Below are 12,885 nucleotides of genomic sequence, written 5' to 3' on the forward strand. Positions count from 1 at the left end.
CCAAATGAGAGACGGAAAGTGGTAAAAGGGGTGACACTAATCAAGTATACATTGTACTCATAAACCAACATGTTGAATTGAAACCCTTTTGTATATCAGCTTAAAGATAATAAAATTATTTTTAAAATCGGAAACTAGATAACCTCCCGACTATACCTTTTACATGTTAAGTTACAAGAATAGGAAATATAAAGGGACATCTCAATCTATCTCTCCTTTAAGATGTCCAATATAAAGCTCTAAAGTTACAAGGAGCAGAACTAAGGCACGGCTAGAGAAGACAAGTCCTAAAGTCACCTAAGTGGGCACAGAGGCTGTATCATCATCATGCTTTACAATAGCAAACAGCACCCATTACCTACCCAGAACCACTATCTATGGATTAGACGTTTCTACCCAGAGAGTGCCATTTTGAGTCTAGTTTTAAAAGCTTTGTTTCATATAGAAAGAAATTATCTGTGGAATTCTACAAATGCCCATACATTTTTTTATTGTAATTAATAGGATTACATTATATTCACCAGATAGAAGATGCATTACTTCACAAACATTGCTACCCTTTCTCATGTTTTTGTCCCCATGTCCCTCCCCCCGCCCCCTCCCGCCCCCACATTTTATACACTGTCTACTTACTGTTTTAGTATTTAACTTCACCCACACATTTATCTATTTATAATGCCTCAAAATGTTGAGAAATTAAACTTCATCTGAATTCTTAAATTCATACAGGCACGATGCTCAAGCACTGATTCTCACTGATGGCCATGTGAGGACAAGTGACTTAGAACACATCAATGCCAGGCTCAAGTTCTCACTGAGTACAACTAAATAAGCTACCTCCCCCCAAAATTTTAAGGATTATTTCAATGTGATAAAATTCACTTTCTTCTTGGTTTTTCAGGCAAAATACTAGACAAATGAATTAACACAGTTGGAAAAATTATTTGTATTCAAATGTATTTTCAGGAAGATATCCACATTTGACACAGGCACAGAGAAAAGGAAAACTGAAACAAGTATAAACAAGGTCAGTTACAGACTGGCCTTTGGTATGTGTTCAAAATATATTTTAGTCACACTTTTAAAAAATATGATTCAGGGAAAAAATGAATTCAAGTCTTCTCAATCAGTTTGAAGTACTTGTGAGCTGAACTCATACATTAAGGCAAATATTGATTTCATATACTCATTTAATTGATTAATTGTTTCATTTAAATTGCTAATTCCAGAATAATTAAAAAAAATAAAATAAACATTTTATTGCTACAAAGGGAACTGGGTACACAAAATGCCTGTAAGCTATCTTAATGCAAAGTACTACACACCATCCAATGCAATTAAAAAAAAAAAACACACACAGAGCACAAAACATTTGCCCAATTTATCTCTTCTAGGGTAAGTATTCCTTTTTAAATGTAATATACAATTAAAAACTCCCAAAAGCAGCATTTAAGTTCAAATGGTTAGAACAGATATACTAACAATAGGTATCTATTTTCCTTAACACCTATAAGGTAATAAAATTAAGCATAAAAATTATACAAACAATTTATGGAATCTAAGTTTGGTAGCTATAAAAACTAAATAATCTAACCTTCATTTTATTAGACAAGTGCCAAACATTTAGAAAGAATATAAAACAAATTTTAATATGTGGAATGCATGCAACATGAGTGTTAATTCATACTTTAAACTATTAAAATTCTTACCCTTTTCCTCATTAGGACAGAAATGTAAAGCTCTGTTTAAATCTAATTCCGTATATCTAATTTTCTTCTGGTTGCTCAACAGGGAAATCAACAGGCTCCTTTGCTGCTGCTTCATCCACTTCTGCTTCTCCAGCTCCTTCTACCTCCCCAGCTGCATCCTCTTCCCCTTCAGCCCCCTGCCCTTCCCCTTCTTCTGTGACCCCTTCTCCTTCTGCTCCTTCAGCTTGTCCTGCTTCCTCCGCTTCTTCCCCACCTTCTGCTTCTCCAGCTTCCTCCTCATCTTCCTCTTCTTCAATAGGTTCATCAATCTTCTCTTCATCCTCTTCATCACCTTCTATTGGCTGATCCTGAGACTGATCTTGAATTTCAAAAGGATTTTCACCCTAAAATATGAGAAATGGCTTTTACACATTTGTCTTTACATTAAGGGGAATTTTATTTGCTACATCATCAAGTTTGGGGGCTTGTTTTTGTTTGGGGGGATATTTTGCTTGCCAGTCCTAGGGCTTGAATTCAGGGCCTGGGCTCAGTCCCTGAGCTTCTTTTGCTCAAGGCTAGTGCTCTACCACTTAAGCTACAGAGTCACTACTGGCAGTTTCTTCATAATTCACCGAAAGTAAGAATCTCACAGTCTTTCCTGCCCAAGCTGGCTCTGAACTGTGATCCTGAGATCTCAACCTCCACAGTCGCTAGGATTACAGACATGAGCACCACCTGCACCTCGCTTGTTATTTTTAACTTACCAAAAAATCCATTTACTATTTGAGTACCTGAGTTCAAGACCCAAAGGGGAGAGCGGGGAAACATTCTGCTGTTCTATCCAACTGTTGTCTATTTCTCAAAGAATTCAGAGCTGGACAACTGATGAAAGTAAAATCGTTTTCTGTTTCTCTTCACCTCAATCTCAATCGTAAGGAAAAACATTTTCCCCACATGCAATATTTTAATTAAAATTCTTCCAATGTGTCATGCTATATTTAAATATCACAAAAAATTACTACTATATCACCATGTAATTATTACAGTACTACAGTATTTCCTTAAAATTTGCCCTAAAATCTTACCTTAACAAAACGTTCATATCGTGACTTCAATATTGGGTTATTTAAGATGCTTGTTGCAGTTAAGACACTCTCTCTTTTTATTTGTTCTTTATAAGCCTGTGAAAAACATTACACACTGAAGGTAGTAGGAAAGCCTTTCAATAAAGTGTTTAACTGAAACAAAATCTAACTGAAACAAAATCTAAGGTTCAAATCCTTAGGTTTAAGTGACATTTATGGTAAATTAGCTACAGATCTATTACAACAACCTAAATCACCTACAGTTTAAAACACTGGAACATACATAAAACAATCAGTGAAACTCAGGCACCAAATACTCTGTCCAGCACATAGCTGCTTCCTTTCTAGTCTATATACTTCCCAGAACCACACACTAAATTTCATGCCATTAAAAAAAACAAAAACTTTTCATACTGAAAAAGTAAAAAGTTTCTCTGGGTTATAGTTACTGAAAGACTAATATTGCAGAAGAGGAAAGGAAGTGTCTATGTATCAACAATACATGCTCCAACTGTTAAGCTAGAATTAAATGACTCACTTCAATATAAAATAAGAACTTAAGAGTCAAGTATTCTTAGAGCTTTAATATATGAAAACATTAAATCAGCTTTTCAGATGAAGTAATTTTCTACAGTATAAACTGTATTGTTTGAACTAAATCTGACTAAATGAAACTAGCCAATATAGAAGCAGAAATATGTTAATCAGTATCCATTGCAGGGAGATGCAACAATAGATGGCTGCTGGTAATCCTACTTTTATTTTTTTCCCAATCCTAAGGAAAATGAATCAGATGTAACCAATCTTTATTTTGCTTTTATTCTAAAAAACATACTCCTATAAGGGTTTTATCTAACCATCTTAAAAGCAAATAGTAGTAACAAAAGTAGTTCAACAACAGCTATGATTTACTAACTGCTTACCATTACTAGGCACTAAACACATAAAAATCTATCTTCATCTTACAAATAAGAGAAAACTTAGACGAAGAAAAATTAACTTACTTAGCATGTGCTATATAGTCAACTAAAATTCAAACCCAGAAAGACCTGCTTAAGGGCCTATGAGTAAATACATCTGTGATTAAGATGCAGGGAGATATGAAACAGGCAAACGATTAATGGGTCATTCTAGAATTAGATGAGCACTTACCTGCTTCCCCTTGATATGATCAGGAGATCTGAGGTGCTGCTGAACTGAACTATGCAATGCAGGGATATACACACTGCAGGCACTGCAGTGGACAGTCTCTACTTTCATCATGTGATCATCTGCTGTAACACCTGTAAGAAAAACCCACAAACCACTATACAAACCATCCATATGTTCTTTTCACTGCTTTGCTTCGCAGTAATGGAGACTAAACTCAAGACTTCATACTTCTGAGATAAGTGTTCTATCACCTGAGCTACATGCAAGTCCTTTGTGTGTGTGTGTGTGTGTGTGTGTGTGTGTGTGTGTTTTGGTGGTACTGGGGTTTGAACTCAGGGCCTTGTGCTAGTCAAATGCTCTACTGTATATTTGTGCTCTACTGCCGCATACCCCAGCCATTTTTTTACTTTAGTGAATTTTGTGCTTTGTCAAATGGGATCCCACATTTTGCCTTCTTGGTCTGAACATCAATCCTATTTATAATTCCCACATAGATGGGGTGACACCTGTCATCAACCAGAATTTTATTAGTTGTGGTGGGGCTCAACTAGTTAGTTGAGGCTAGTGTTAACTTGTAATCCTTTACAGTGTGAGCCACTGCACCCAGCTTAGTTTATTTCTGTATCCAGTGTCTTAATCTACCTTTGTCAGGCTGGTTTTGAATCATAATCCTACAATCTCTACTTCGAAGCAGCTGCATCACAGGTATGAGCCACCATGCCCAGCTGACATTCATATATTCTTTTTCTATTTGCCAGTCCTGGAGCTTCAACTCAGGGCCAGAGCACTGTTCCTGAGCTTCTTTTGCTCAAAGCTAGCACTTACTGCTTGAACCACAGCATACTTCTTTTTCTCTGTATGTTGTACTGAGGAATCAAACCCAGGGCTTCATGCATTCTAGGCAAGCACTCTACTACTAAGCCACACAGCCTTGAGATCCATATATTTTTATTTCCATAAACAAAGTTCTACTTTTAGTTCTCATGATTATCCATGATGCTTCTTTAAAAGTCATCAGAGAACATAAATTTGTGAATCTACATGAATCTACAAACACAGATTTTTTTAAGAACTACATAACTGGATGCCGCAAGTTTGGCCTAGTGTAATATTGAGGCTAATGACAGAATGTACTAGGAAATACTAAGTTTTAAAAGACTAAGTTCCAGTGGTATAGAGCTTGCCTAGCAAATGTGAGGTCTTAAATACAATCCCAAGCGCCACTAAAAAATTGATTAAAAAATAAATACAAATAGGGGCCAGGAGTTTGGCCTCGTGGTAGAGTGCTTGCCTAGCATGCATGAAGACCCAGGTTCGATTCCTTGTACCACATACATAGAAAAGCAAGAAGTGGTGCTGTGGCTCAAGTGGTAGAGCCCTAACCTTGAGGGAAAACCCAAGGACAGTGCTCAGGCCCTGAGTTCAAGCCTCAGGACTGGCAAAAAATAATAAAAATAAATTTTAAAAATAAATGCAATTAAAAAGACTACTGATAAAGAAAAGCACATTGCTGGGCTCAGCTGGCCCATGGCTGTAAATCTCAACTACTCAGAAGGCTGAGATCTGAGGAACACTGTTCAAAGCCAGCATGGGCAGAAAAAGTCTGAGAGACTCTTATCTCCAATTAACCACAGAAAGCCAAAAGAGGAGTTATAGTTTCAGGAGTTGTAGTTCAAGTGTCAGGATGCTAGCAAAAGAGCTCAGGGTAAAACATCCAAGCCCCAATAGCAACCCAAGGAAAAAGGAAAAAGAAAAAGCACAAGATGTTACAAAAGTACAAAGGGGATTAAGACAATTAGGTTAATGACATACCTACAGTTATGAAGTAATGATATATACATATATACATACTAAGTGTATATACATACATAAATTTGTAAAAACAATGTGTCTAAATACTTACCCTCCATGATGTCTTTTTCTATTATCTTAACAACTTCTGTTTGATTATTTGTCTGTTGCTTACGGATAGATGTTTTCTTGAATTTATTCACCATACACTCCTAGAACATAAAATATAAAGAATAAAATTATTTTTATTTATTTATTTTTTGTGGGTCATGGGACTTGAACTCTGGGCCTGGGCCTTATCCCTGAGCTTTTCAGCTCAAGGCTACCACCCTACGCCTGGACCTAGGACTGGGCCATGTCCCTGAGCTCTTCAACTCAAGGCTACCGACACCCTACCCCTGGAGCCACAGCCTTACTACCCATTTTCTAGTGATTAAATGGAGATGAGAGTCTCAAGTTCTTAGTGCTTAGGCTGGCTTTGAACTGGGACACTCAGATCTCAGCCTCCTGAGTAGCTAGGATTACAGGCATGAGCCAACACACCCAGCTTGAAATTTTCATGAGCACTCAGATATATAATCACCACTATTCACCCTAAGGTGAACATCTTCCTCTGCTCTTTAAGAACTATTGTCTGTTCACAAGGCACTTATAATTTAGTTGAAACAACTATCAAAACATACTAGGAAACTAAAAAAAGCACTGACTTTCCAAAATATATAGTCAGAGAAAGATCAAATAGCCAAAGAGTTGGGGACAGGAGTTTGGCATAGTGGTAGAGTGCTTGCCTACCATGCATGAAGACCCAAGTTCGATTCCTCGATACCACATACATAGAAGCCAGAAGTGGTGCTATGGCTCAAGTGGCAAAGCACTAGCCTTAAGGAAAAACCCAAGGACAATGCTCAGGCCCTGAGTTCAAGCCCAACTGGGCAAAAAAACAAAAAAAGAGCTGAAGAGTCAAGTAGACAATTAAGTCACAATTGGTAGCCATATGATTCCAGTATGGAAAGAAATATTAAGCAATTTTCATCAAAACATAATTCTGCAAGTGTATAAAAGTCTGAAAGGTTACTTCTGTGGCCTTGTAATTTTGTTGTTGTTGCTGTTATTGTTTCTGTGCCAGTCCTGGGGCTTGAACTCAGGACCTGAGCCTGGGAAAGCCCTGGGCTTTCTCAAGGCTAATGCTCTACCATGTGAGCCACAGCACCACTTCTGGCTTTTTCTGTATATGTGGTACCTAGGAATTGAACCCAGGGCTTTGTGCATGCTAGGCAAGCCCTCTACCACTAGGCCACACTCCCAGCTCCTTTAACGAAATTAGTTTTATGTACAATTGGCAGACCAGCTGAATCCTCTTCTGTTAGCATTCCCAGTCCTAATCATCTTTCCCTTGTCCAAGATTCTACAGTATTTATTTCTGTATTCTTGGCATCTCTATCTAAACCTACCATCTGTTTATCTGTGCTGTGTTCCATTTCCCATGACTGTGGAGTCATTAGAAGTAGTTCCTGTTGTCTTCAAGAAAATCTACTAAATTGGAAATCACATACTAATCATATGAAAGACACTAAACAAACCCAAGTCTCTGTGGCTCTATAGTCACATTGCCACTTACTCTGGCTGCTCTGAGAATGATCCTTTAATATTTAACAATAAAAATGAGTTGGTACAGGAAGATGTGAGAAAAAGCACTAAGTACGATCCAAGACACAATGGGTTCTCAATGAATACTAGGTGAATCTACATCAAGGTGGTATGGTAATTCTGTTTGATACTTCTTAGAAACTATTTTTCAAATAACAAATTCAAATTCCATTGAGAGAAGAATTCAGAAATAATTCTGTATCAATTTTAAAGTTTTATTTAAATAAGAAACTAATTATTAAATTTTTTGAAACATAACAAAAAGTTTGGCCTAGTGGTAGAGTGCTTACCTAGCATGCACAAAGACCCACATCTGATTCCTTAGTATTACATACATAGAAAAAGCTGAAAATGATGCTGTAGCTCAAGTGGTAGAGCTCTAGCCTTGAGAAAGCCCAAGGACAGTGCTCAGGCCCTGAGTTCAAACCCTGGAACTAGCAAAAAAAGACAGAAAAACAGCTACTTACATGCAAAAAGTCCATAACTATTTTATCAAATTTGGTTTGTTTCTGAATATGATCTAATGTTTCCTTATGTGAAGAACTTTCCAGATGCAGTTCAATATCTTTTTCTTCAAAGGTTCGAAATTTACAAAATGAACATGTAAATGCCATTCTGAAAGGAAAAACGGTTTTATTTAAGTATCACCTTATTCATTTAAGAGTTTATAAGAATATACAACTGAATCTTATTTTACAAGAATAATTATTTCTCCCTTCAGTTGTCACTTTTTCTAAATTGCAACACTTTATCAACATGCTTCAATTATATTCAAATCTACAGTTTTAATAAGAAAAGTACTCATAAGGTAATACAAAAACTAATCTTACAAAGCAAAATCATCTTTGAACTTCTATACATTGAATAAAAAATGTTTAATAACTATGCTCATTACCTCTGACAAAAGGAGAAGGAATTATGGGAAATGGGGGTATAAACAGAAGAACGCAAAACAGGACTCCTCCTAAAAACAAACCTTCCTTATGGATTAATTTCTAATGTGGTTAGTTCTATTGAATCTCAGAAAATTAGGCACAACAAACCAGAAAACTTAATACAACTTAATACAACAATTTCACAGGTATACACAAGTATATCTAAGAGACTAAAATCAAAGACCAAACCAAAAAAAATCTAGGAATTAAGATACAATTTTTACTACATTTAATGTGAACAAATCTGTTGTGCATTTCAAAGCTGAGTAACAGAAAGTTTCCTGTTTAAAAAGATCACCATGAAGACTTTCAGATCTACGGTCTACCTTTTAATGAATCTAGAAGATTCATTTTATATAAAACATTTCACTTTTTCTGCTACACAAACTGAATTTAAAAGAACAAAAATACACTCACAGTTTACTTTTTATATATGTTGTTTTTCTTACTTGTATGACCAAACCCTGTTTTATATGTAGTATCTTCATTATTATTGCATTCTTAACATTTTGAGCACTGTTCACAGGCAAAAAATGTCAGACTTTATCTACTATGATTTCTTTTATTCTTATTGTGACATACTCAATCACTGAAGCCCATTACAATTGCCTGAGCACTGTTCTTGGACTTTCTCAAGGCTAGAGCTCTACTACTTGAGGCTCAGTACCACTTCCGGATTTTTCCATGTATGTGGTACCAAGGAGTAGAACCCTGATCTTTATGCATGCTAGGCAAGCACTCTACCACTAAGTGAAAATCCTGGCCCCTACCCTCTTTCTTTTTAAACAAGAATTATTATTTCTGTGCATTTTATATTTTTAGAGTACTGGTAGTAACAGAATATTTTTTCCAAGTTGTGGTTACATATAAATACTAAAAATTAGAAACATTTCTTACATATCTTTATGCAAACCTTTTTAATTTATCTTACAAGATATTCAAATTTTATTTTGAAATATGTATGTAGCCCATGTATGTCTCAATATGTATGTAGCCCAATCTGGCCTTGAAATATCAATCCTCTGGCCTGAGCCACTGAGTGCTAGAATTAGATACTTATCACTGTACCTGGCTTAGAAAAGTATTTTTTTCATAAAACTACAGACCTATCTCTCTAATGAACACAGATGCAAAACTCCTCAATAAAATACTGGCCAACAGAATCCAGAAACAAATTTAGAAAATCATACACTATGATCAAGTAGGCTTCATCCCACAGATGCAAGGCTGGTTTAACATTCGCAAATCAATCAATGTATTACATCACATCAATAGAGCTAAGGATAAGAATCATATGATAATTTCTCTGGATGCGGAGAAGGCATTTGACAAAATCCATTCATGTTGAAAGCAACAGAAAAAATAGGAATAAGAGGTACATTCCTCAAAATAGTGAAAGCCATATATGAAAAACCTACAGCCAGTATTATACTAATGGTGAAAGACTGGAACCATTCTCCTTAAAATCAGGAACTAGACATAGATGCCCACTCTCTCCACTTCTCTTCAATATAATGCTGAAACCCTTAGCCAGAGCAATAAGGGAAGAAAAGAACATCAAAGGGATCCACATAGGGAAAGAAGAAATTAAACTATCCCTATTCGCAGATGACATGATCCTCTACTTGAGTGACCCAACAAACTTCACTCCCAAACTTCTAGAATTAATAAACTACTTTAGCTAAGTGGCAGGATACAAAATCAACCTTCAGAAGTCAGTAGCCTTCTTGTACACCAACAATACACAAACAGAAGGCCAAATCAAGAAAATGATCCCATTCGCAATAGCCCCCAAGAGAATAAAATACTTAGGAATATACTTAACCAAAGATGTAAAGGAATTATTTAATGAAAACTATAAAAGCCTAATGAAAGAAATTAAAGAGGAGGGGCCGGGAGTTTGGCCTATTGGTTAAAGTGCTTGCCTAGCATGCATGAAGACCCGGGTTCGATTCCTCGGTACCACATATATATAGAAAAAAGCCGGAAGTGGTGCTGAGGCTCAAGTGGTAGAGCTCTAGCCTTGAGAAAGTCCAAGGACAGTGCTCAGGCCCTGAGCTCAAGCCCAGGACTGGCAAAAAAAAAAAAAAAAAAAAAAGAAATTAAAGAGGATACTAGGAAATGGAAAGACATCCCATGCTCATGGCTAGGGAGAACCAACATAGTGAAAATGGCTATACTGCCAAAATTAATATACAAATTCAATGCAATCCCCATGAAAATCCCAAAGACATTCTTTACAGAAATAGAAGATATAATCCAAGGATTCATATAGAACAAGAAAAGACCTAGAATAGCCAAAACAATTCTAGGCAAAAAGAGCAATGCTGGTGGTATTACAATACCAGACTTCAAACTCTACTATAGAGCCATAATAACAAAAACTGCACAAAAACAGACCAGAAGATCAGTGGAACAGAATAGAAGACCCAGTAATAGAACCAAATACCTATAGTCAACTTGTATTTGACAAAGGAGCCAAAGATATACTGTGGAACAAACACAGCCTATTCAATTATTGGTGCTGGCAAAACTGGGCAGCCACATGCAGAAAACTAAAAATTGACCCTAGCCTTTCGCCATGTACAAGCATTAACTCAAAGTGGATCGAAGACCTCAATGTCAGACCGGAAACCGTGAAACTGCTACATGATAAAGTAGGAGAGACACTGAACTCGTAGGCATAGGCAAAAGATTCCTAAACAGAATCCCAGGGTCACAACAGATTGGAGAGAGACTCGATAAATGGGACTACCTAAAAATAAAAAGTTTCTGTACAGATAAAAACATAGTTGCAGGGCCGGGAGTTTGGCCTAGTGGTTAAAGTGCTTGCCTAGCATGCATGAAGACCCGGGTTCGATTCCTCGGTACCACATACATAGAAAAAAGCCAGAAGTGGTGCTGAGGCTCGAGTGGTAGAGCTCTAGCCTTGAGAAAGTCCAAGGACAGTGCTCAGGCCTTGAGCTCAAGCCCAGGACTGGCAAAAAAAAAAAAAAAAACATAGTTGCAAAAGTAGAGAAACAGCCAACCAACTGGGAAAAGATATTCACCAACAATACATCTGACAAATGCTTAATATCCAGTATCTACAGGGAACTCAAGAAACTAATCCCCCCAAACCCAATAAACCATTCACTAAATGGGCAAGGGAACTAAAGAGACTTATCAAAAGAAGAGGTTAAAATGGCAGAAAAGCATATGAGAAAATGTTCATCATCCATGGTCATAAAGGAAATGCAAATAAAAACAACCCTAGGATACCACCTTACCCCAACAAGAATGGCCAAGATTTTGAACTCAGACAATGACAGTTGCTGGCGGGGTTGTGGAGAAAAAGGAACCCTACTACACTGCTGGTGGGAATGCAGACTAGTTCAGCCACTCTGGAAAGCAGTGTGGAGGTTTCTTAAAGAACTGAAAATAGACCTTCCCTACGATCCCACCATACCACTTCTGAGCATCTATCCTGAACATCATGACCCAAGATATTACAAGGACACCTGCTCAGCTATGTTCATCTCTGCACTATTCACAATAGCCAGGTGATAGAAACAATACAGATGCCCTACTGCAGATGAATGGATACAGAAAATGTGGTATATATACACAATGGAATTCTACATAGCCAACAGACAAGATAAAATAATGGCATTCGCAGGGAAATGGATGAACCTAGAGTGAATCATGTTGAGTGAGACAAGTCAAGACCTAAGGAACAAAAGGCGCATGGTATCCCTAATATGTGGCTATTAAATCCAAAGAGTACAAGAGCGAGGACTCAATAACTGCATACCCAAAGCTATGGACATGGTAATGGAAATATAAACATAACTATATAGACATAAAAACCTATGACTCTATAGACATAATGTTTTATATCTTAAATTAATGTTTCTATGACATACAAACCCTTAGCCTAATTTTGATTAAGTTCTAAATACTAAGTCCCAGTGATTGTAAACAGAGATTCCCTCCTTGAACACTTGTTTAACATGTCATTTAAATTTGATGTAAAAATCAACATTAATAAATTCTTAAAAAAGAAGAGCCCAATTGTTTGAATCTACTAAAACACAAACCTGTATCCATCACCGTATTTCTCACTGTTTTTTTCTCTTCTGCGCCTTTGTTTCTCTCGGCGGGCCTCAATCCGCCGCTTTTCTTCTTCTTCATTTTTAGGATCAGTTTTTGCTAAGGTATTAGAAGAAAAACTGGTAACTAAAAAGCACTTTTCTACTCTCCCTTTCTAATTACCAGTGCAGAAAGCACAGACATAGAATAGAGGATTTAAGTGATGATAACCTAGCCTGAACTCAACCAAAAAATTCAGCATAAGGCTACCCAATGTATCTAGAACTATATAAATAAACACTCTAATGCATTGTGAATCTTGCCATATTTGCTTCTCAAGCTATATAATTTTTCTCTAAATTTTCTCATTTTGTGTTATCCTTACCCTAAGTAATATCTTTAGCTACCTAAAATCATCTCGCAAATCACATACTTTAGCAAACACTGAAATGATCTGACTCAGCATGAAATGGAAAAGTGCACTAAACACTAAATAACTCTCAAGCTAAGAATTTT

At 36.7% G+C, this 12,885-nt stretch overlaps 1 protein-coding gene across 2 annotated transcripts in view; it reads right to left on the bottom strand.

Annotated features, from left to right (window-relative positions):
* Positions 1-940: 940 nt before the first annotated feature.
* Znf326 (zinc finger protein 326) overlaps positions 941-12,885 on the bottom strand; it is a 30,583-nt gene continuing 18,638 nt past the window's right edge. For both annotated transcript variants that reach the window (XM_090334121.1, XM_090334120.1), the window contains 6 exons: positions 12,378-12,489; positions 7,831-7,978; positions 5,829-5,928; positions 3,926-4,056; positions 2,774-2,869; positions 941-2,092 (listed from right to left, as the gene is read on the bottom strand). In XM_090334121.1, the coding sequence (XP_090190247.1) occupies positions 1,766-2,092; positions 2,774-2,869; positions 3,926-4,056; positions 5,829-5,928; positions 7,831-7,978; positions 12,378-12,489 (914 nt within the window). In that variant the 3' untranslated portion in view covers positions 941-1,765. The remainder of the gene's footprint in view (positions 2,093-2,773; positions 2,870-3,925; positions 4,057-5,828; positions 5,929-7,830; positions 7,979-12,377; positions 12,490-12,885) is intronic.

This window comes from Megascapheus bottae, chromosome 6, assembly GCF_031878675.1.
Source record: "Megascapheus bottae isolate mThoBot1 chromosome 6, mThoBot2.hap1, whole genome shotgun sequence".
Taxonomy (NCBI): Eukaryota; Metazoa; Chordata; class Mammalia; order Rodentia; family Geomyidae; genus Megascapheus; species Megascapheus bottae.